The 23452-nt window shown below is 44.3% G+C and overlaps 8 protein-coding genes across 8 annotated transcripts; 3 read left to right on the top strand and 5 right to left on the bottom strand.

Moving 5' to 3' along the window:
- Nucleotides 1-446: 446 nt before the first annotated feature.
- Nucleotides 447-2997, bottom strand: K441DRAFT_652771 (uncharacterized protein). The gene is made up of 3 exons (XM_067647421.1): nt 2626-2997; nt 1182-2569; nt 447-1059 (listed from the first exon to the last, which is right to left on the bottom strand). The coding sequence occupies exons 1-3, from the start codon at nt 2764-2766 to the stop codon at nt 885-887; spliced, it is 1704 nt and encodes a 567-aa protein (XP_067508821.1). The 5' UTR covers nt 2767-2997; the 3' UTR covers nt 447-884.
- Nucleotides 2998-5136: 2139 nt separating this feature from the next.
- K441DRAFT_539468 (uncharacterized protein) lies at nt 5137-5514 on the top strand (the record flags this gene model as incomplete). The annotated part of the gene is made up of 1 exon (XM_067642557.1): nt 5137-5514. A coding segment is annotated over one exon (378 nt), but the record flags the coding sequence as incomplete, so codon positions are not given.
- Nucleotides 5515-5718: 204 nt separating this feature from the next.
- Nucleotides 5719-6876, bottom strand: K441DRAFT_212165 (methyltransferase). Its single transcript, XM_067640543.1, has 2 exons — nt 5985-6876; nt 5719-5922 (listed from the first exon to the last, which is right to left on the bottom strand). The coding sequence occupies exon 1, from the start codon at nt 6820-6822 to the stop codon at nt 6013-6015; it is 810 nt and encodes a 269-aa protein (XP_067508819.1). The 5' UTR covers nt 6823-6876; the 3' UTR covers nt 5719-5922; nt 5985-6012.
- A 795-nt stretch (nt 6877-7671) lies between these two features.
- Nucleotides 7672-8238, top strand: K441DRAFT_538077 (ACN9-domain-containing protein; the record flags this gene model as incomplete). The annotated part of the gene is made up of 3 exons (XM_067642513.1): nt 7672-7890; nt 7954-8053; nt 8132-8238. The coding sequence occupies 3 exons, from the start codon at nt 7672-7674 to the stop codon at nt 8236-8238; spliced, it is 426 nt and encodes a 141-aa protein (XP_067508818.1).
- A 1031-nt stretch (nt 8239-9269) lies between these two features.
- On the bottom strand, nt 9270-10777 carry K441DRAFT_692892 (O-methyltransferase; the record flags this gene model as incomplete). Its single annotated transcript, XM_067652601.1, has 3 exons — nt 10531-10777; nt 9903-10457; nt 9270-9788 (listed from the first exon to the last, which is right to left on the bottom strand). Exons 1-3 carry the CDS (start codon nt 10771-10773, stop codon nt 9270-9272), a joined length of 1317 nt encoding a protein of 438 aa, XP_067508817.1. The 5' UTR covers nt 10774-10777.
- Nucleotides 10778-18603: 7826 nt separating this feature from the next.
- Nucleotides 18604-20287, top strand: K441DRAFT_652767 (taurine catabolism dioxygenase TauD). Its single transcript, XM_067647420.1, has 2 exons — nt 18604-19707; nt 19777-20287. Exons 1-2 carry the CDS (start codon nt 18872-18874, stop codon nt 20138-20140), a joined length of 1200 nt encoding a protein of 399 aa, XP_067508816.1. The 5' UTR covers nt 18604-18871; the 3' UTR covers nt 20141-20287.
- A 21-nt stretch (nt 20288-20308) lies between these two features.
- Nucleotides 20309-21448, bottom strand: K441DRAFT_652766 (Sm-like ribonucleoprotein). The gene is made up of 3 exons (XM_067647419.1): nt 21345-21448; nt 21187-21236; nt 20309-20991 (listed from the first exon to the last, which is right to left on the bottom strand). Exons 1-3 carry the CDS (start codon nt 21356-21358, stop codon nt 20684-20686), a joined length of 372 nt encoding a protein of 123 aa, XP_067508815.1. The 5' UTR covers nt 21359-21448; the 3' UTR covers nt 20309-20683.
- Nucleotides 21449-21574: 126 nt separating this feature from the next.
- K441DRAFT_652765 (Pkr1-domain-containing protein) lies at nt 21575-22701 on the bottom strand. Its single transcript, XM_067647418.1, has one exon. It carries the CDS (start codon nt 22363-22365, stop codon nt 21736-21738), a length of 630 nt encoding a protein of 209 aa, XP_067508814.1. The 5' UTR covers nt 22366-22701; the 3' UTR covers nt 21575-21735.
- Nucleotides 22702-23452: the final 751 nt, after the last annotated feature.

Below are 23452 nucleotides of genomic sequence, written 5' to 3'. Positions count from 1 at the left end.
TCTTATATACCTTCTCCTATTCGCGGAGCTCCTTTTTAATATTTTAACTCTTTGGGGCCCTCTTTATCTTAAAATATTAAGTAGCTAGGTTAGCCTTCTAAGTGTTATTAGTTAGAGCGACTACCTACTTAAGTAATATAAAGATATTATAGACGATATTTCCTTTAAAGGTATAATCGATATAGTTATAAGAGATTGTACTAATAATATAGGTATATGGGGATCTGGGGGCTGCTTCCTCCTTCTTATACTGCTTATAGATATACACGACTTTTCTCACATTTGATTGTCAGATTTAGGCTCACCGCCTTATAGATCCACGCGATGTCACTGGTGGCAGAAAACTTAGACTGTGCAACCAGTACTTCATTGCAGGTTGGCATCTGATGCTATTAGGTGTCCGCAGATAGCACTTCGAAGCAAGCCATTGTGTAGTATTATGTAACGCTCAGCTTTGTTAAATTCGTCTAGATTATCCTTGCAGTATCGTCTATGCTATTCTCTCATACAAGTTAGATAATTAGCCTGGTAAAGATCTTAAATATTTGTGTTGCAAATTAAGCTTTGCGGGTTGGGTTAGTATACAATATATCAGATCTACCCTTCTGCGCTTGAAGAGAATAGAGCATATATATGTTTGTTGTCGGAATCTGCTCAGAGGAAAAATGGAAAAGCAACACGCCGTGAGACTAATCATCTTATTTGATGCGAAAACGCCACTCTATGCATCCCATACATCCATAAAGTTACCTTCGGCGAGCGGTATAGTCAGTCACCCACGCCAGCGCTATGCATATACGATCTCAAAATTATTTGTCAAAAATGTAGTATATGGAGAGATATCCCAACTCGTAGTTTGCGCAAGGAGAATGCCATCGAAGGCTCTACGGCCGTTGATCCACGACATGGAATTCTAGCCCCGGTAGCTCGAAAACATGTCCTGGCTTCAACGCATCAGTGTATATGTTGGGCACGTCGTGTGGGTGGAAGAGTCCACTTTTATGGCAGTTTAAGACTGTTTTCATGCCAGGAGGGTCGGTTAGACGGAATACGCCCCAGCTAAAAGAAAATAGTGTTAGTGATAGTGTTTGGAGCTGGTGTTGCGATTCAATTGGAAGTAGTCCGATTTGACAGTGGGAAAATAGAGAAGTGTAACATTAGCAAAGGTGTGAGAAACTCACGATGGGTCTTTGCTTGGTGCGCAAACAATCGCAATACTTTCTGGCATCATCACTTGGTATCCGCAATGAGTATGCAGATCGCGACTGCTCATAAAGCAGGTCTGGCTTGGATGTGTGTGGATCCAACCTAATACCATAAGATCTTCTGAATCACAGTAATCAAAAAGAGCCGACTCGTTCAGGGTCTCGCAAGTGTCCGAGGTACTCTTCTGTTCTGGAATGACGAGGCGTGATACGAAGAGAGCATTAGAAATGAGTGTACCACATAATATGCCGCAGGTCTCGAGGTTATTGCGGGTATTAGATGCAGCTACGTTGAGAAAACGGGTTCGGAGATTAGGAGGAAGAAAGACTGTGCGTAATGGTGTACCGTTTTCGAGATATGCTGTAGGTTTAAAAGTATAGTCTTTGGCATTTAGTTCCTGAGGTGGCGTCGCTGGTAGGGATCGCGAAATAAGTTCAGAAGATTCGAAATGAGGTAGTTTACCAGGAATGGGAGGTGGAGCCACTTTTGTTGGCTCTTGAACTGGTTTAGGGGGTAAGGTTGGAGGTTTAGCTTGCGATAGCGCTTCAAGCGAATGAATTGTTGGTTTTGGAGGTAATTTCGGGATAACGCTTGGTCTTAAGGGTGTCATATCCGTATCATTCCATCCTTGGTAAGTGCTCTTTTGTGGGACGCTAGGGTAATGGTAAGAAGATGTATGCTGGGAGGACGAGCCCCAATACGAAGAAGGATAGAATTGAGTGCCATCCTCGCCCGCCCCGTGATTCCTATTGTTGACTGCATCCCTCCGCCGACGAGCTTCTATAATGTCTCGAGAAAGCTGATCGGCTTCATCCTTTTCGCCGTGAGTTGACAGTGCCTTCTCCCAGTCTCCCCACAAGCCACCAACCCGCCTCTCCTGCTCCTCTGCTTCCGAGACACCTGCTTGTCTGACGGCTCTGCGAGCAGTGTCTCTCCTTCTGATTTCTTTATACGCGAGCTGGGCGGCTAAGGCTCGGTTTTCTCCAGCATCCAAGGTTTGCTTCTGATCAAATAATGCCGGATCAGAGATCTGTCTGGAGTGGATGGAAGCTTGGCCCATACCATCCGTCAGCCCCTCAATGTTTTGTCCTCTGCCCTCAAGTGATTTTAGCTTCGCTTTCTTAGCAGTTCGTCTAGCTTGATCCTCCAAGTACAGTGTATATCGTTTCTCAATCCGTGGCTTGAGCTGTTCCAACTTTGCCAAGTCTCTCTTTACAATCTTGTTTGCGTCTACTAGTGCGGACCGAGCCTTAGGATCTTTGGCTTCTGGATGTTGGGTAAGCTTGTCCAAAATGAGGAGTGCATGTCGGAAAAGTAATAGGTAGGTTTGTTGGTCATTGCCTTCCCGTTCGTATATTTGCGCCTAATCGAGTCAGTCAAGGCTATAGTTAGAGAGAACTGAGATTGCATCATACGAACCTCTTTCCGGATTGTGTCGGCGCTTCGTAACCAGTAGCGGAGGGGTATATGAACATTGTATTCAAAGTTGTCCGCTTGCTCCACTATCTCTCCAACGCTCATAGGAGCCACATTAGAAGCCGGTTTTATAATAGCAGCCATGGTGAGCTTCGCAGTACAAAAACTCTCGGTTAGCGGAGGTTGGCTAGCGTGATTGCGAGGCTCATGGAGTCGGGCGGCTAGGTTTAGAGTAGGTAGGTACAACAGTGAATGTATTCTTTCGAGGTGAATGATGTCGCGAAGACTTCATTTTATCAAAGGCCGCTGCCTGGATAGATTCTTGGAAGTCGCGCGTCTGGTGTCAGGCAGGCGCTCAAACGTCCATGCCCAAGACCACCGCGTGCTAGGATACATCACAACGGGTCTTTTGGGTCCGTCCTCCGCTTGAACTTACCTCGGTCCCAGACAATCTAATCACACGTGATCGCTTAATCAGGTTTGACGACGTTTAGAATTTTACTAGCGAGTATCAAAGTTGTATATTCCTCTTATATAAGCACTGTCTTTTTGGCGACATGAAAGGCGGGACACGTTACATTTAATTAGCCTATTAGTTATTATAGTATTTAGAAAGGAATGTTATAATTTTAGTAGCGATTATAAAGCCAAAGCTATTAAGTATTATTATTGCTCTTTATATATAGCTCGCTTTATTAATACCTATAGTAAATATATTATATATAGACTTGTTTAACGTATTGATACCCATATACGCTTCCTTTTCTACTTCTGCATCCGAACGTCCTTGACCCATCACGCAGTTAATGTACGATAGCATGAGCAAATAGCTAGCAATCAAGCTTATTTCAAATTGCGTCGTCGACCCCCGTCACACGGGCTATGTTTTAACAACTTAGCTTATTTATTTTATACTATAGCTAGTGGGAGGCATATGCCCCGTATATGCAACTTAAGTGTTATATAATGTTTTTATATATTAAATACTTTAAATTCCTAAAAAAAGTTATTTATATATACGCTGCAAATGCATAAACTCAGCGTGGTCAGAAGCTGACCACGCCGAGTTTTCTCCTGACCGCTGTAAGCCCCGCGGATATCAGGGGGTGCCCTAACCTCGCACTAACTCGGGTCGTAACTGCGCAAAAATGGCCCTCCCGATATGTGATAGATATTAATCGGCAAAATTACGGTATTAATTGAGTAGTAGTTAGCACCAAATACCCCAAAAGAATTTAATATAGAGCCTCTATTATATAAAAATAAGGCTTTATAAAACTTTAGTAATAGCGTAATTACCATACAATGCTTTTACAAGTGTTTTGCCTACAATCGGGCATTGGCAGCATTTTGGTGTTCGTGAGCCTAATTAGGAAGGCGGTAGTAGCCGACCGTTTCAAAGGGTTTACGCCCTGTTTACTACGAATGTTCTTCCGCATTCTCTCCCACAGTATTCATCGCATCATTGCCTGTTTGCTCAAGCAAATTATCCACACCGTTCCTGTAAGTCACTGTTCGATGTAGTATCCACTCATCTATCTGAATAGAAGGGTAAGCGATAATCGTTCATTGTGATCTGAATCGAATAAATTCACGCCATCACACATAATTATACATGGCATAGCTTTGCCCCTTAGACAGTGTCCTCCTATTTAAGCATTCAGCCAAAAACGAAGCCACTCCACCATACCACTGAACTCTTCATTTCATAAGAGGTTTCCCGTTTTCCTCCATATACCGCCTTCTAACCAACATCCTACCGAATAGCGATGTTCAGGTTTGACGAGAACCATTACCTTCTAAAACGGCTTCGGCGTAGGCGGTGAAGGAGCCGCCAATCTCCACGTCCATCGCACCACTCGCGCCGAACTTGTGGTCAAAGTTGTCAAGACTCAGCTCGAGCGTGAAGACTAGCGCTCGACCGAACTCCGCCGTCTCAAATCAATACCAAACTGCAATCGCATTATGAAGCTCCTTGGCGCAGAAATGAACAAGCCCAATTCAGGATAGTGTTCCTTATTCCTAGAATTCTGTCCCGGGGGTGACCTCTAAGTCCGGTACAGAGAGAAACTTGGTAAACAGAACAACAAGCGGGTGCCTGAGTCGTGCATCTGGAGAGCTTTCACACAGCACTGGCTTTCATCCACGAAGGATACGGTACAACAGGAGCAACGTTCGACGACTGGAGGCTGATAGTTCATCGTGGCGTTAAACCGGAAACGTCCTGGTTACGACCAACGGAACAACATACCCATCATTCAAGCTCGGTGACTTTGGAATTTCTACAAAATATAATCCAGACAATACAGATTGTTCATGTGATACCTATATCTAGCAGCCACCCGAGATTCCACGAATATCAACCTCAGCGGCAGACGTGTGAGCTCTAGGCGCGATTATTCATTTCCTTGCGCCCGGAAAACCTCCGGTGTGAGATATCGAAAAATACAAAGCCGAAGTGATATATGAAGGGGAAAGGAGCCTTGGAATTACGATCCACAAAACGGTAACGGATACTGGAAGCAGAGGGTACCACGTGAGGTACCGCATATTAATATTTTAGTTAATGACCAAAAGCCTCGAAAAGGAAACGACCGCAAGCTGCATGCGGTGTATAGTGACACGCTAAATAAATGGATTCTCAGATCATTGTCAACGAAGGAGAAATACAGAATTATAAGAGATCAACTAGTAAAACATGATTCCGGTTACCGAAGGATGATCCAGGGTTTTGCTGGAAAGGTTCGCATAATAGATTTAGAGATATCATGCGAGGATCGAGAAGAGTCGGATGATGAAGGGAATACGGAGGCCGACGAAGATGAGGGTAGATCAAAAATAGATAACGAGGCCGAGACGGACATGGATAGTACAAGCGACTATAGTCCGTGAAATCTAGGCGTGGATTTGGGATGTTTATAACATCAACTGGCTAATTTTGTTATTTTTCTTTTGCATTCTAATTTAAGTTTAACTGTAAGTCCAGAGACTGTTTTGCGGGAGATAAAGTAGCTCAGTGCTTGAAACAGAATGTGAGGTTCAATTATGAAACGTAACTACTTTGGACTTGATGAATGAGTGGCCGGATTCTCATCGTATAGGATTCATGAATCTATCCAGCAGATGCAATTCTCCAAGACTTTGAATACCGGCCGAGCAAATTGGTGTTGCTAGCTCAAATAATTTTATGGCTTTGAAACTCGTTCTTAGGCTATTTTCAAACCCAATGTTTTGCCACAAGATCTTAGTTCTAGACATATGGCTGTCTTGCTCGTAAAACGACAATATTCATCTTCTGGGCTTTCATGATATTAGTACAGTGTCTAGAGCGTAAGCTCAAATCCGTCCGATCTTTTGCTTACCACTTAGCGCTCTGCTGTTCCAAAGCTATCATCCATTTGAACATACTCTCCATATTCTGAGAATCTGAAGCTTTTCCCATCCTCCTTTCTTCCCACTATATCCGACAGTGTCTACGGCCCATGACTGGCCCCAGTTTCTGATGCACTCCTTAACCTGGTTTGGCTTATTCTGCGCGCATAGCAAGACATATGCCACCCCCAGTTCTGGATGGAGTATGTCCCTCAGCTGCTCCAACAACTTGTTGGTAATTTCCATTCCATTCATACCCCCAGCATATGAAAGAGCAAGGAGATGCGAGTCTTGTTCAAATGTAGTGGAGTTTGTTTCGGGGGGAAGTATGTTGAAGGTATCATGCAGGGCAAGATCTGGAGTTTCTGAGGTTGGCACGTATGGCGGGTTGAAAATGAGGATATCCACAGAACCAGGGCGAATCGGAGTTGTAAGATCAGCATTAACCACATCGAGGAAGTTTCCACGCTCTAGATGATCTGATGGCTCTGTGATAGCTATTTGAACGGTCTTTGTGGATGCTCGGCAGGCGAAGCTATTAATGTCAGTACCGAGTGTTAGCAGGTCGCTGCGGCCGAAGATGGTTCTTGCATTAGCTGCAACAAACGCTAAGACTATCCCAGAGCCTGTCCCAACTTCAACTACAAGCGGTGCGCCTAGATTATGTGTAGAGCTCTCATTTTGGTGTGTATGTGGGTTACTGAATCGTGCTCTCAGAAAGCTCGACTCTGCAGATGATGACAGCGTGTCTAGCAGCAAGAACGAATCCTCGGCAGGCTCATAAACATTGTCGAAGAACACGTGGGAGGTAGAAGGCGTTGGAAGCATGCTATGGTTGATGTTAAGGGTAAATAGATGGTGCAAAGTTCGATGTCGGAGAAGATTTATCTCAGTGACCGACCCAGCCGGCAGGCCGTCTACTGCGCCACAGCTTTTACTCGTCCTGCCGTCTATAGTGCGAGTTTTGGTAAGGCTCGACTTAAGTTTTCGTAATTTTATATAAGAGATCCTGTCTCATATCTATTTAACTACTCAATAACGTTAATTTAATCTAATAAGTTAATAAAGTAAGTTATTTTAATCTCTTTTATAACGTGAGGCAATAGGCTCTACGCCACCTGAGCCAGACAAACCCAAAAAGGTGAGCGAATATCTGGCACACGGGCCCGTCACCTGACATATAACTAACTAGATTTTTATTAAAATACAAAGCTATTAGTTAGGTAAGATTTAGGTAGATTTCTACTAAGATTGCAATATTTTGCGGCATTTTGCAACAAAATCATGCCTAGGCAAGGCTCCGAGTCGAATTAAATAAGTTATTCTGCTTCTTTCTACTATAATTTTAATAACTTTATAGGGTTTATATATAAAAACTCTTAAAAAGTAGCTTTAGTTATATAATTAACTAAAAAATTAAAAGTATATCAATGGGGTAAGAGTAGGGTATTAGAAAAGGGAGTAGAAAGGTACTGGTGTTGGGTAGAGCATGTACAAATTTGCACCAAAGGCCCTCAGACGAAATCTAACAAAGTGTGGCGCTACTGCGCCACCGTTGGATTTGCCATCTCAGTCGCTTACTGAGATAGAAAAGACGGCGGATTGCCGAGGGACGACATCACCTTTTTTTCTCCTTCAATATAACCATTGAGTCCAACACGGAACATTATAGTCAAGATGAAAGCTTCTCACAGAATTTTCGCAACAGCAACAGCTGCTGGGTTGGTGAAACCTCTTAGACCAGCACCAATGGCATTACTACCACCAATACCACTCTATAGACGATTGCTTCGAGCACACAGGAATAAGCTACCTCCGCAAGAACGCCTCCTTGGTGATGAGTATGTAAAGAGCGAGTTCAGAGCACACCGTAACATTGATAATCCAGTGCAAATTGTAATTCATAGCTCTTCAAAGTTCTTTCATAAATTTCAGAACACACTAACTTGTAATCCGTAGATTGGATTTATTACAGAATGGCAATTGTATGCTCAGCGTATAGAAGGAGATACATGGAAGGGTGGGAAAATGGAGAAAGATAAGGTCGATAAAATGACGGGTTGGTGTTCCCTTTCACTAGCCACTGCTTCCTTTCACGCCCACTCCACGTCACGCGTACTGATCTCTTATCCCCTAGACCAACAAATTGGACAACTCTACGAACTCATGCAAGCGATCCGGAAACAGGAGCTCGAAGAGAATGATCCAGAGTATGAATCAGACAATAAAAAAGTCATCACGTAGTAAGCATGCCAGAAGATTATCAAGAACAAAAGCTTCACCTAACCACGTTGGTTAAGAATATAAGAGCAGTCACTGTAGAACAATGCACCAGGCCTCCACCACCGCAAGAAGTCGCGATGCGAGTCATAGATTTACACCTCAAAATATTCACCCACTTAAAAACGTACAAATATGCTAGCGAACAGTCCGGAGCTCCCACCGCATACCTTCCTCTATCTCCATCCCTCAGGAAATACCTCAGTATTCAAGGTGTACGCCTCTTGGACTTCAAATATCTGCTATTGTGACCTCGGTGAGGCGCTTTCGCTCAAGTTTCTGGAGTCCTCAATCTAGCGTTCATAAGTAGTCACACAGCATCCCACCTCTAATTAGCTCGTTACAACCTTCTAAAATGTGCATTTGCACCATCTACGTCTCCCCAATCTGCAAACATTCCTGGCTGAGTCTCGTAAACCCTTGTCTCCCTGGCAGAAATATATCCAATTGTCCACGCTTCCAGGACGGCTCTCCGACCATTCTAGATAGTCTACCACCATTCCAGCGACGAAAGGCACCCAAAACTGCTGTCCGCGCTGCGACCTGCCAACTTACGACCCGAATGCTACGCAGATTATTGAGAAATATGAGACCGGGTGGAAATTTAGGTTTGGGCCACGGATGCTAAAGACGACGTCGAGGCCGGTGCCGAGCGCTACAAGTGGGTATGTTATTTGCTGTGTGGTCATGTAAAGGGAATAAAAGATGTGAATATCATTATTCTGACAATTGTGTGATATAGGGGCTGTAACCTAGGGAATGGCGTAGTTGGAGCGGTACAGCATTCGGTTCTGCTATGTTTTGTTCATATCAATGCACCGAGCGCCATGTTGTTACAATGCGCAGGGCATGGTACCCTGTTAAGGAAAATATCCACACGTTTCAATTGTAACAGTCACAGCAATACTAAGAAAGGAAATTTCGTCTAAATCTATCTACCCAGTATCATTGCAGCAGTATCTCATAGCCTTAACACCTGACGCGTAAACCCGAGCTCACGCATCACCCTTCCACATCACTTCAATCAGTGCGGCCGCGCTTCCTGGTGGCTGCACAATGCCCTTGAACTCAAACCTGCTCTCTGCCATCTCAAACAGCTTAATCCAATCACCAGGCGTCCTCTCCTTCGAGTTGCAAGCTGCCAGCATCTGCAAATCTAGACTGGTTAGCAGCCTCTCGACGCTCAGAGGCACAGCGCCCTGCGGCGGCAATACCCCGTCCATGACAATAACGCGCGCGCCGGGCTTCAGCGCTGGGATAATGTTGCGTAGGATCTTTAGCGCGTACTTGTCGGACCAGTCGTGTAGGATATGTTTGAGGAAGTAAACGTCGGCATTAGCCACGGGCTGTGGCGTGAAGAAGTCGTGTGGTTGGAATGAGATGCGCGAGCGGACGGATGAGGGGACTAGAGTGTTGTGTTGGGGCTCTAGCTCTGCGAAGTCTTGCACGATGAGATGGAGGTTGGGGTGTTTTTTGGCGAGTTCGATTGATGCATGTCCGACAGAACCGCCGATCTAATTAAATTAGAATGTGTTAGTGAAAGGGTCAAGACTGTTCAGAAAAGTATCGGTGAGACAAGGCTTAATTGTCGTTCGAACGCATGCGGAAGAATGGGGGAAAGAGCTGACATCGACAACAGTGGCCTCCCCAAGACTATCCCAATCAAACCCAGCATTTATATGATCGATCTTCGCAGGCCCTGAGTTAGCCATGCTCTCCATGGCCTGTCCAAATCTTCGCACCCGCCACCCCTTCGCCTCCCCCTCACGCTCACTCTCTCCTGCCCACTCAAAGAGTGTCTTATCGGCCGTCCAGTTACCTTTAAACGCCAACGCCGTCGCAACCTCGCCAGGTTCTTGGCTATTAGCGTACCTCCGTAGCGCTTCAGACTGGTAGATCGAGCCGGCTGCGATTTCTTCTAAGTTATGTCCTATCCAAGCTTTTTGTGTCTGGAAGCGGGCTGGCATAGAAGACGTGGCCGTGTGCATTATTTTTCCTGACCCTGGTACAGTTTCAGTGAAGATGCCTGTGGTCATGGCATGTCGCATCACGCGGATGAGTATGTGTTCTGCGAGCCCGGTTTTGGCCGAGATGGCTGCGTAGGTGGTTGTGCCTTCGAGGGGCACTGCATCCCAGACATTGAATTGATTCAAGATGTCAATGACGGATTGGTCGTGCTTGAGCTATATGGGTCCAAAAGTTGAGCACAGGTTCAACTTGAATGACAAGCTTAATGCACAAGCAGCGAATACTTACGGTCAACGACTGCTGCCAGATGTAATCATCCGCACCAATAGCTAGATGGTGTATCTTTGCGGCAGCCTCAATTAATGCCATTCGTGCTGCCTGGACTTCTGGAACGTCTGGAAGCGACCGTGGGGAATCAACGGCAAAGGTCGGCTGAGGGAGATTGTTCTTCTCCAGGTAACCTGCGATCATTGCAGTGCTGGATGAGATTTGGGCCGCCAAATCGGCGAAATTATCTTTGGGGCCAAACATGGTGACGAGGGCAGATGTAGAGATTAGATTTCAGAAACTTCAATACAATGATAGAGGTGCGGAAGAGCTTCTTGCTTGGTCCTTTCGAGATCCTTCAATTCGAGGCTCTTCCCCTGTTAAATTATACCTCGTACCTAGACGTTCATCTAATCACAAGCTAATTACATAATTGATTTATAAACTTAGATGATGATCGTCTAGTATACTAATCGGATTTTTATTAGGATCGCGCGCCGATTTGTAACGGAGCATTGCATAGTTATGACAGTTTCTAACAAAAATTTGTCTGTGCGTAGTTTTGATGTTCCAAACCGTCATACCTCAAGCTCGGACCCGAGAACCCGGTTGCCCCCTGAACGTCAAAATCAAATCACTGATTTGTCAACCTATTTTCTCCACAACGAATCGATTTATAGGCCAAAAGGAGCAGAACTTATACAGTCAATTGCACGACCAGAACATTCAAATTCGCTACGCGCATCCAAATTCGCTTAATCGCCACCCACTGTACGTAGTAATTGTGGCGAACGGCTGTGGCTACATGCAAGGACTTTTTGGTTACCCTAGAGAATCGCCTTAGTTGACCAGGAGAATTAAAGACATACGCTTCTTCTTCTCCCCCTTAACTACGCCTCCGTTGTGGCCGCCAAAACGCGAATACAACGCCGTCTCTACAGAGAGATCGATGAAATTTGGCAATATCGTCGGGTGGAAACCTTACGACATTTAACGAAGATCACGGCACTGTACAGTTGGTGGCAATCAAGCGAGATTGGATGCGCGTACTGAATTTGAAATCTCGCATTGCTCACCAAAGGGGGTGAAGCCAGTGCACACCAACGATCCACGGAGGGTCTGAGCACTGATGAAGGTACGGGAAGGGTTCCACGTGACGTCTGGTCAAGGCTGGGCAGAAGTTGACTTAGCATGCTTAGACCAAGAAACAGATGAATATCCGCAAGCTAACCTATTTGATCGATCCATCTGTTTCTTAGTCTGAGCCACTTTGGTAAGCTTTTGGAAGCCGAGCCGGTCTATTTATATAAGGCAAACCATTAACTTTAACGAAATTAATGTAAGTAACCGCTACGTCTATTATCCTGTTAATACCTACATTAGAATTGCCTTAATTAGCTCTCTAATTAATGGATTTTCCAGAACTAACTGCCAGCCATGGGCGCATCTAAAAGGCGTTAAAGAAACCCCTCTATTTTGTCTAGCAGGAGCTAGTCTTCTTAAGCTTTTAATAATAAACTACCCTCTCTATTAACTAATACCGCTAGAGGATTAAGAGATATAGCGGATATAGTGCCCGAGGGCATTAGCCGTCTTGTCCTACCCCCATTATCTCCCCTATTGTCTCCCCTGTCGTCTCCCCTATTACTATCTATAGCTTAATAGCGGTCCTTAATAGCCTACTTACTACTGCTAAACTATATAGATCCCTAAGAGGATAAAGAAGTAGGAGTTAATAAAATACCCGCAATATCCGCTGTAGAGAAGGTCTGGGTAATTATTAACCGTCTTAGGCCATAGTGGATGTCTATAAGAGACCTAGCGCTTAAATGGATTATAATGGCTAAAGGTTCACGTAAGGCACTAAAGAAAAAAAGAGTAAGGGAGCTCCTTAACAAACTCCTAGAGGATGCTAATATCCTAGATATCTATACTAAAGAGATAGAGAAGCGCGGTATAGTGGGTGCTAGTATTGCTCTTACTATCTAGGGAGAGCTTAAAGAGCTAAGGGAGAAAGAGTTACTATTTAGCAGCTTTAACTAATATGCGGATATTAAGCAGCTTAACCTTAGGCAGTGCTATTAAGCCATAAAGACTTATGCACCTATACTAGAGTATATAATTATAGTATGTTAAGAGGGTTAACGCAAATATTTTTTATATAAAGGCCGTGCGGTTCTAATAGCTTCTACGCTTGTATTTGGCCTTTTACGAAACTCCGTAAACTGTATCCTACGGCTACTAGGGATGTATCTCTAAGCTAACGGCGTTAAGCGCCGTATACTTTCTGTGCTCTATAGGCTTAAATTAATTAATAGTTATACTACTTTAAACCGGTAGAAGGAGCGGATAGCCTAGAAATTAAGGTTTAGCCTATAATCTCCGCGGTGCAGGTATATACTAACCTATATATAGGTAAAAATCCGCTTAATAGGTGCAGCTTCTAATACTATTGTTATCTATAATAACTTCAACTACCTCTAATAAGTTCAGCATTAAACACTTAGGGATACTGGAACGTTCTATTTGCGTACAACTGGTAAGCTTATCTTTGGTATAAGTATACCTAATAGTGGGCTTTAATAGAGTATGCTTTATACGGATATTCTAATTAAGTTCTTAGATATTATAGAGGCTCTAGGTAATTTATAAGACAAAATACAAAAGCAGATCTTAATAGCTTTAATCTATAAAGCTATTATAGAGGCGTACCCAGGCCTTAATATATTACTTAGCAAAAACCCGCGGTTTAAACATCTATATATGCCTTCTATTAATATAATACCCGCTACGCGGACGTCTAGATTTAATCTAGGACCTATTATAACTAGAGAGGCTTCTATATCTAAAACCTATAAGGTACTAGACAACATTTTTTTCTATTAAATAAATCTATAACGCACTAATAAAGCATTTAAGGAGCGACTGTTTCTAATCTATAGTAATTAAAAGACCGTAAAGCTTATTCGGTTATATTAGGGAGAACGTACTAAGTTAATATCCGCCTATAATAGCCTGCGTTAGGCTCTGCCTATTCTAGCTCTTTAGTACCTAAAGCTAAACTACCTATATATAGTTATACGGTATTACTATAGTAGCAAGCAATTAGCCTAAGAGTACTCTACGCTATATACCTATATAAACTACCTAGGTCGAAGAAATATCCCAGCTAAGCGCGCGCCGTTTTATTATATAGAGGAGCTAATTCTCTATAGCTTTAACGCTTATATCGTAGCGTTGCTCTATACTTAGATTAAGGAGTCTTATAATACCAAGTCGCCTATAGATATTAAGCGGTACCTTAAAAGCCTATCTCCGCAACGTCTATTAGCAGTAGTTAAGGATATCCGCACAGCGGTTTTCGGTTAGGAAGTCTCTTAAGCGGCTAACTATGCCAGCCAGCCTGCGGAACTACGGCAAAAGGGTCACCTTAAGTAGGCTAGCAGTGCTATATCCTTACAAATACTTTCTAAGCCTACTAATGCAGAGTTTCTAACGCACGTCCGCTTTTTACAACTGGTAGAGATATATAAGGTCCTCAAGCACGCCATTAAGCTTGCGGATATTGGCCTGCTTAGCCGCGTGCTCCCCCACATTTATATCTATTTCGCAAGTAGTTAAAACAAGAACTATCTACCAGAGATGTTACGTTTCTTCCAGTTAACTTTAACAGATGCTTGTTCCCCTAAGCTCTAGCAAGCTATCTTAGTAAATAGTCTAGTAAATATCCGCGGCAAATAGGATAGTTACTACCTAATAGATCTTAACAACGAGCTACTTAATAGGGAGCTAAAGCAGCTTATATATACTTGTGGCAATTTAACATTTAACCTAGACTTACTCTTCCGCTGGAGCATTTATATAACTAATTATACAGGGCCACTATGTGTAAAGTTTAAGATTATATTCGGTGAACGGATGTCTACTTAATATACTGTTAAATCTCCTGTAGCGGATATTTAATTGCTTACTAATGCGATTGCTAAAGGTTCTATTATCCGCCGTTAGGCACGGTAAGTAAAGATAGAAGCGCCGCCTTTACTATAACTAGGTATTAAACGACTTAATTAATCTGCCCTTAATAAGTTCAATTTATGGCTAGGCGGTAATCTTTCCGCCGTGTTTAATAAGCTTAATCTCTATAATGATGATAATAAGCTAGATAGCTTTGTACTCCCTACCAACTTTACTTAAATTTAGCTTTAACCTGTATATAAGTTACTTAATAAGTAATACAAGATATTAGCTATAAGCTATTACTATAACCGTTTAATATCCGCTATAGTTAGTAGCACTAGTATATATTCCTAAGTAATTAATATTATTAATTAATTAATCTATTTAGTTCCTGGGCCGCGCTTACTAGAGGTATAAGGTATAAGGGGAAGGGGGGGCGTCATCCTAATAGATATTAGCTACTATGGTTATAATATCCGCTTGGCGGATATAAGGTAAACTTACCTAGTATTAGCTAACCCCGCCTAATATTAACTAACCTCGCCTAATATTAGCCCGCTATATACTAATTAGCATTGCCATTAATTTCCTATAGTACTCTTCGTATATATTTGCCTCTATTTAATCGCGCTAACCGCCTTTACGGTACTAATAAAGATATATCTAACTGGCGGGTTGCTAGCGGTATAGATATATCTAATGGCTAGTATAAGGGTAATAATAGAGGAGTAGGAGCTAGAGACCTAAGAGTTGGTAAAGGTATAGGTATATCCTCTTTCTAAGTTATTAGTAAGAGGTTTATGGCTAACTATTAACTAGCCTATAATATATTAGCGCCATAGTAAGGCGCTAATTGCCACGGCGCTAATATTTTAAATCTCCTATCTAAAACCTGCGAAGCCTGTATAAGAGCCTATAATAAGCGCTTATCTGTAATAGCGTGCTGCTCTAACGCTTAGGAAAACCGCTCTAATATCTGTATAATTAACCTAGAAGAACCTAAGAGTTGCCCTATTTCTTTCTATTTCTGCTTTTATTCCTTATCTACTAAAAGCTTAATAAGGGATGGAAGCTCCTTACTAAGGATATTAGGATCCCACTTAGGCATTACTTACCTTAATAATACCGCATTTGGAACCTACCCTATATTATAGAGGCGACAAAGCTACTTATCTAGTATAATATAATTAACTATAGGCGTTTATAATGTATTCTAATACCTAGCCTCCGCCTATTACGTAAACCACTTCTATATATTACTTAATATAGGCTCCTAGTGGGTTTTCGCAATATCCGCACTATAGCTAGTGCGGTGTAAGAGTATATATATTAGGTCCCGCCGCGCTTGCAACAAGTTCGCAAGCACTCTTAGTCTTTTTGGCCGTATGGCGACGTGGAGGCGGGCCACGTTACAATTGTGCTTGCGAACTTACTGGGGCCAGGTGTCGTGGGTTCGATCCCCATCGGTCACTTCGCTCTAGTACAGTCTAACGCGCATCCGTGCGATGAGGCGTCGGTGGAGATTCCGATCGCTTATGTTACTAGGGACTAACTAATATGGTGATACTCTTGGCGTTTAATCCCTGTGGAGGCCCGGAACGGGCGCACAGAGGAATCCCTGCGAGCGCTCGAGGACGAGCGCGCAGAGGAGAGGGCAATTGTAAGAGTATATATATTAGGTCCCGCCGCGCTTGCGACAAGTTCGCAAGCACTCTCAGTCTTTTTGGCCGTATGGCGACGTGGAGGCGGGCCACGTTACATGCGGATATCGTACTCATAATCCATAAATATTGCTAGGTTGCAGTTACTGTAATATAAGTCTTTACTAACAGTAGACTATGGGTCTCTATAGTATGTAAATTATATTGCTTATAAGCATACCTAATTCTTATTAACTAGCCGCCATAGGGTGAACGGTAGTTTACTACGTAACTGCGTATTAGTTAACCGCTTCTTTAGGCATAAAGTTAGTACGATAAGCTCTTTAGGTAGGCGTACTGTAGAACCACTAGGGCTTAACCTACGCCTGCTTCTTATATCTACCAACTGCTTAGTACTAACTAACGCTATAGATAAAGTATCGCCCGCAATATCCGCAGTCTCTACGTTTTGTCGCCCGCGGATATTATTACGCAGCGCGCTTGCGCGAAGATCGCCTATATACTAAGGTTATGTATGCTTAGAACCACCTAATTTATTATAAGGACCCCGCTAGCGGCTCTTAACTATAAAGATTGCTTCGCCTAAAAGGCCTTCTCCTTAGCCTGCCTAGCTAAACCGCTATACCAGCATATTACAGGATTTGTGGCGAGGCATTTTATATTAGATTGAACGGTAGATATCCAGGATATCTGTACTATGTGCTACTATATTTAATATAACGAAAATTTGAATTTGAGACGTTAGGCGCGCGTATTCGGCGTATAAGCGGTCTTTATTAATATCTGTAAGCGTTGCGTAGTAGCTCTACACCGCTTCTTTAGCAATAGCAGTATTATAGCCGCGATAGATTAACTAGCTACGAATAGTATTACGATAGGCAGCTATCCACTCCTTAGAATTAAAGAAGATGATCATCTTTAAAATTAGCTAAAGTTAATTAAACTGTTGGCGGTATATCTGCTATATGGATATTAAGCGGCTTCTTAATTGCTCGCCTTTTTTTTGGTTACTATTACTAGTAGTATATAAATATACTAGAGTAGTAGCAATAATAAAGTAAAGAGCTTAAAAGTCCTTCTTCTCTAGCACGGTTATAACCCTCCGTATAATCTTTAGCTCCGGCCGATTAATTAGGGTTTTAATAATTTGTATATTAGGTTTAAACCTAGCTAGCTTATATATAGTCCAAAACGTAAATAGGTCTAGTATTACGGTATATATAAATTAAGGCTTATTAACTAAGACTAAACGTACTTTAAAGAGTTATATATACGCTATACGGAAGGTCTCTCCCCAATTAATAAGTAGGTGTACTTTATTAACCACTATAAAGGTAATATAGGAACGAAATATTGGGTCTATTAGAACCTTATATAGCTTGTCACTAACTAAAAGCTCTAGGGAGATAAGGATATATGTGTAGCTGCCTATGCGGATATCCTTAATTAGCTTAGTAGATATTGTTTTCTCCTATATATAAACAGGTTGAACATAAGGTAGCTTTGTAATCTTTTTTACTTACTCTAACCTAATTGCGTTAAGTAGAAGAATAATAATAATAACTGCATTAGGTACAAGATATAGTAGTGCTTATATTATTATACTCTTGCTAAAAGACGTCTTTGCCATAAGTATAAGATCTTGCCGCTTAAATATTAGCACCCTTAGGGCCTTAAGCTGCTCCGTATGACCGCGGTACGGATATATCTCCGTAATAGCTTTATCTAGCTTGCTTATTTGAAGTTTATAAGAGCTGCTTATAAGCTAGGGTAGTTCCCTCCGCAGGCTATATAGCCGTAGAGACCGCTAGGGATCCATTTTAATATAATTCCTAGCCCATTGCGTACTGCTAGCTTATTAATCTACTTAACTAGCTTGTAGTTTACAACCTCTTTACCTTATTCGCTTTAATAGAGGTATTAGTAAATAGCGCTTAAAAGCAGTAAAGGGAGAATAGAGGGTTGGATAAAGGTAGGGAGGACTTAAATATATTATAATAGATAGATCTTAATAGGTTTTAATTATTGGATTATGGATATAATGGATAGAGAGTAGGTAGTTAAGATTAACGCGTCATTGGTGCGGATATTGCTGATTGTTTACTTTGGCAAACCGTATTATAGCTATTTTAAAATTAATGTTAGGAATAGGAAGGTGGAGAGACTTTTTACGTAGACCATTTAATTCGCCAGAGCCTAGTATATAATTAATGGATTTTTTAAGCTGCCTAAACTTGTTATAAGAATAAAAAGTGAATATCCGTAATATTAGCTATGCGGATATTGCGACGTGCTTTATAAACGTTGGCTAAAGTGTCTTAGACCACACAGGGACAGATGGCCTAAACTGGTTTAGTGCCATCGGGCCGGATTTATCCGGCGTCCCATGTGGTCTGAGCATGCTGAGACAAGGGCAGAAGCGGGGAGATTCCGCTGACCCAATCTACTACGGTTCGTTCCGTCTCAATCCTCTGGACCACGACCGCGTTTGTCTCGTGCTGTAACCCTGCCAGCACGCAATCGGATCTACAAGGTCTGATGTAGTCACCATCATAGCTGATTAGGGAAGGGGAAGAGGGGTAACTATGAAACCGTTGTTTACTGTCGTCTCCTGTCTGCGTACCTATCATAGATCAGGAAAAGGTATCTCAATCAGCTGCTGCTCTTCTTCAAATCTCCTTGAAACCCTCCAATTACTTATACGGTCTCAATTCGTGTGAAGTATCCCAAAGTAGACCTCCGCAATGCCACCAGCCCTTACAGAAACTCCCGCCGCAGCATCTCACCTGCTATCAACCAACACCACAGCTCCCAAAAGTATTTTCCCCGATGGCATCAAAACCTCAGGCCAGCACCCTCCGCTATACGATCAACTAAAACCTTACTCGTCTTTCCCCAAGGAAATCACCGGACCCACGGTCTGGAAAGCCGAAGAATATATTAACAACCCTGAGCGATGGACACATCCGTTCAGCGAGGACGAGATCGCCGAAATAAGCCAAACCGCCGATAAGTTCCTCGCGGACGCCATGCCGCTAACTGGCATTTCCAAGAACAACTTCCCGCTGCCCAACTTCTCGCGCTTCCTCGGTTCCATGCGGGCCGAGCTACTCAACGGGAAAGGCTTCATTCTCTTCAAAGGGCTGCCCGTAGCCGCTTGGGGGCTGCGCAAATCCGCCGTCGCCTACATGGGCCTGGGGACATATCTGGGCTACTTTGTGTCGCAGAACGGACGCGGACACGTGCTGGGCCATGTTAAAGACCTCGGGGAGGACGCGACGCAAATCGACAAAGTGCGCATCTACCGCACCAACGCGCGGCAGTACTTCCATGCCGACGATAGCGACGTCGTCGGCCTGTTGTGTGTGGCTAAGGCGCTCGAGGGCGGCGAGAGCGACATCGTGAGCAGCCATCATGTGTGGAATACGCTGCAGCAAGAGCACCCGGACGTCGCGGAGCTGCTGACGCAGCCGATTTGGTATTTTGACCGCAAGGGCGAGACGAGCAAGGGCCAGGAAGAGTGGATTCGGACGAGCGTTTTTTACCTCGAGACCGGGGACAGTGGACGAGTGTACGCGAAGTGAGTTTCTTCGACCAATACCACGTGAGTGAGTGGATGATTGCGAAGGTCTGACTATAATTGCACAAGATGGGATCCCTACTACATTCGCTCCCTAACCCGATTTTCTGACGCTGGCCTCATTCCGCCCCTCTCCCCCGCGCAAATTCGTGCCGCCACTCTCCTCGAAGATACTTGTGTCCGCCTCTCTCTTCATATGATTCTAGAGATTGGCGATATTCAATTTCTATCCAATGCTCAAGTTCTGCACGCACGCACAGCATATAAAGATTATCCGCCACCAGCCCCACGAAGGCATCTAATGCGATTATGGCTGAGCACGCCGGAAGATGAGGGAGGATGGAAGTTGCCGTTCCACGATAGCAATGAGAAGAAGAGAGGAGGCGTCCAGGTGGATAATACGGCACCTGTGGCGCCGGAGGACGCAGAGTAGGAAGACAGATGGGTAAGTGCAGTTGGGCATGAAAGGAGTTAAGTAAGGCCTGCGACTAAGTTAAGTAGGTCAACGCAGCTTGGAGGATCTGCTTGTTTGTGAGCCGGAAAGATGGACGTTGCAACCCGATTCAGGGGTGGTTTTGGGGTGGTACATGACCCTTGAGGCGCTCAAATATCAAAATAGAGGAAGTGGAAGAGAAAGCTTGACCAGGATAGTTCGTGTTATAGTTTTTGTAATTCTACGGTCGAGCCAGGTCAATAACCTGCATGAAATCCCATCCAAACACCGTTTCTCGAGCCTTAGGTTTGGGAAGACCGCTTTTTCCGGCACACATTCCACCGCTAATTTCATATGGGACGTACTCTCCGAATAAAGTAGAAGCGCACTCCACTATTCGTCATTATAACACTCTCCACAAAAGTCAAGTGTGATAGTAATGCTTCCGTAATATCGCATTTTGGACCAGCACCGGTAAAAATGCGAGTAGGTCTTCCACCCCGCTCAATTTACCATAATACCACCTCCGTTAGTCCATCACGCTCAGAAGCCCCTCCCGCCGCCTCGTCCCCGTCCCCTACCTCGTCCCCTTCCTCTCGGACCACCTCTGCCAGGCCTGCCGCGATCTGCGGCCTCCTTTCTTGCCTTATTCTTCGGCTTGGGTGCATCGTCGATGAGTAGTGTGTCGAGGGGTAAGCTGTCGGGAAGTATGAAATATCTAATCGTAGAGCCGCGGATATTGATACTATCCAGAGCAATCGGATCGCGGTTCTTGGGTGTCATTTTGACGGTGCGGAGAGCGGTATTCATTTGAGGGGAAACGGATGCGATCGTGCCATGGATTATGGTACCTGGGAAGAAGCCCATTTAGATAGAGTACTTGATAGTAAGAAAATCTCTAATCAAAGTGTCATTTGGAAGCCTTTGAGTGCGCGAGTGCTGAACCTGCAAAGTCAAGATCCGCCCCACTAACCAGCGAACCTTCTTCCGCAGGCAGCACGCGGTCACCACGAAATCAAGAATGCAAGCGCAAAACATGAACGTACCATTCTTCAGCTCAATCGTAACTGTCTCGTTCGCGCATTTCATCAGAAACCTAAAAATATCACACTGCCGTCAGTCAGGTTTCGCGATTCGGACGAAGCCTTGTGTTTAAGAAAGCTCAGCTGGTGCTACGCTTTGGAGAGACAGGTCGGTAACTTACCTGACGAGCTTCATGTTGGCGACTCCTTCCTGCTAATAATTTTCCTTTCGTAAATGGTGGTGTTTAAGCTTGCGAAGGAAGTGGTGGAGTGCGGAGAGCTGGAGTTGAGGTCGAGGTCGAATTTGGCGTTGAAGGCTTGTGGATGTTATTTTAGCGCCATATTAGGACTAGCGCCATTGTTTTCATTTTATATTACCACATTCACATAATTGAGCTCTAAGTATTTAACTCTGCCCTCGAATTGCAAGACATGTTGAATTCCTTCATATTCCTAAGAGCAGAATTGCCAAATCTAATCAAACTCATCTGGGGTATGTGCTTCTACTACAAGTGCTCTCCGATACAAAAGAACTAGAGCAGGATGATTCTGAATCGGATGAATAGCCCACGTCTACCTCTCGTCCTCCTCTGATACCTTCTCCCACTCGCTGTCCGTGCTCAATTCTCCAGTGGAATCCCCTACACTCCTCTTCTTCAATGCATCATCCACCAACGGCTCCAAGTTCGTTGAGGCGCCTGTAGTGGTGGCGCCAGCGGGTCCAGACGTGGACTGTATAGGCGTCGGGCTCTTCTTACGCTCCTCGGCCTGCCCCTGCGGTTTCGGGGCAGGCTTGTCCTGCAGCCCTGCAGTTTGCGCTGTGGTAACAGGTCCTGCGCCAGCCTCGGGCTTGGACTTGGATTTTTCCTCGACCTCCGCGTCAACTTCCGTGTCATCCCCGCTGTCCATTCCCTCGCCCTCACTCCCTGCCTTCTCCTTCTCCTTTCTTGCGCTTCTGATCCTTCGAGCCTCTTCTTCCTTCTCCTGCGCCGCGCGCAGCTCGCCGGCGAACCAGTTGATAGCCCACCATAGCCCCGCAGTCAACCCGGAGAGCACCACAAAGTGCACGCTGTAGGTCGCAACAAGCAGCACAAAGAGAAGCAGCTGGAGTGCGGCGAAGGTGGCGTTGGTGGCTATGAGGAGGGTGGGCGTGGGGCCGGGTGTGAAAATCGAGTTCCACAGGTTAGTGAAGAAGGTAGACATGCTGTAAGAGGTGGCCGACTCAAACTTGAGAGTAGGTTTGCGCAATAGATTGAAGGGGTATCGTGGAGCTGGAGGTGTGGTATACGTGTTCGTAAATAAAAAATCAAAGGCTGGGGTATCAGGGAATGTGGCTTGGTCGCTCTATTGGTGCCTCTCCCTTGCGATGCCGTTGTTTGTTATGCGCTGCTGCCTTGGATTCGAGAAATATCGCTCACGCAACGTCGCCGGTTCAGAAAACTGATAGTAACTTGATTTGCGAGTTGGAAGAAAGGGGAGAGGAGTGTAGCGTCCTACGATGATGTTTGCTACGTCGATGTCGCGATAGCCCTTACGACGTGTCGCGGGGAAGTCAGTCCGCCAGTAGCCCCCCACCATGCAAGGCCGAGAAAACATCCGGCAAGCTCCGAATCTGATTCGCCATGATAAAACAACGTCATTGTCTTAAACNCCCCGCCGTATTCAATGCAGCTATCTCGCCGAAATACCAACCTGTAGGCTGATCGCCCATTAATCATACTATTTCACGACGATATTACATCGTACCTAAGGACACGATCATTCATACATATAGTATATATTTGTATGGAACTTGGATAATTTCGTTACTTATTTAATTTAAATCAGGAGTAATTCCTGCATACATACAGTCTTATTTAACGCCTGCTGCCCCACCAGGGATTCAAGGAGTACTCAATCGCAGATATTTTTACGGTCACAACCAGTGCTGGAGCAGCCACTCCGCTCGAAGAAACTTCTCTGGACTGTTAATATTCCAGGGCTCTGCAGGCCGGCTCCCTAAATCCTCCACCCAATGCTCCTGAGAGTTTTCCTGATATACTGGATCTCTTCAAAAAAATGGAAAAGTGCTACAAAACCTGTCAGAATCGCTCAACAATCTGACAAACTTAGCGTGCCGGCGTTGAGAGGCAAGATGGGACGGTTTTCCGAACGATCAAAATCGGGTTGTCTCACTTTGTTCCAGTTGCGTGTTACCTGTTCCAGCTGCCTATTACCTGTCTCAGTTGCCTACCCCCCCTTTTCCGTTGCCTACACCTTCCTCATATATATATATAGAGGCCCTAGAGCC

The sequence above is a fragment of the Cenococcum geophilum genome (assembly GCF_001692895.1).
Source record: "Cenococcum geophilum 1.58 unplaced genomic scaffold K441scaffold_4, whole genome shotgun sequence".
Classification (NCBI taxonomy): Eukaryota; Fungi; Ascomycota; class Dothideomycetes; order Gloniales; family Gloniaceae; genus Cenococcum; species Cenococcum geophilum.
Note: the sequence above shows the minus strand (reverse complement) of the source record. Positions and strands in the feature narration are given on the sequence as shown.

What these genes read in the sequence shown, in the direction of transcription:
- K441DRAFT_652766 (XM_067647419.1), bottom strand. An exon ending in TACGATTGAGCTGAAGAATG is followed by an intron (nt 20,992 to 21,186) that starts GTACGTTCATGT and finishes GCTTCTTCCCAG; the next exon opens with GTACCATAATCCATGGCACG.
- K441DRAFT_652767 (XM_067647420.1), top strand. Translation starts at nt 18,872, where the DNA reads ATGCCACCAGCCCTTACAGAAACTCCCGCCGCAGCATCTCACCTGCTA. An exon ending in AGTGGACGAGTGTACGCGAA is followed by an intron (nt 19,708 to 19,776) that starts GTGAGTTTCTTC and finishes TAATTGCACAAG; the next exon opens with ATGGGATCCCTACTACATTC.
- K441DRAFT_652771 (XM_067647421.1), bottom strand. Translation starts at nt 2,766, where the DNA reads ATGGCTGCTATTATAAAACCGGCTTCTAATGTGGCTCCTATGAGCGTT. An exon ending in CCGACACAATCCGGAAAGAG is followed by an intron (nt 2,570 to 2,625) that starts GTTCGTATGATG and finishes TGACTCGATTAG; the next exon opens with GCGCAAATATACGAACGGGA. An exon ending in GCACCAAGCAAAGACCCATC is followed by an intron (nt 1,060 to 1,181) that starts GTGAGTTTCTCA and finishes ATTTTCTTTTAG; the next exon opens with CTGGGGCGTATTCCGTCTAA.
- K441DRAFT_212165 (XM_067640543.1), bottom strand. Translation starts at nt 6,822, where the DNA reads ATGCTTCCAACGCCTTCTACCTCCCACGTGTTCTTCGACAATGTTTAT.
- K441DRAFT_652765 (XM_067647418.1), bottom strand. Translation starts at nt 22,365, where the DNA reads ATGTCTACCTTCTTCACTAACCTGTGGAACTCGATTTTCACACCCGGC.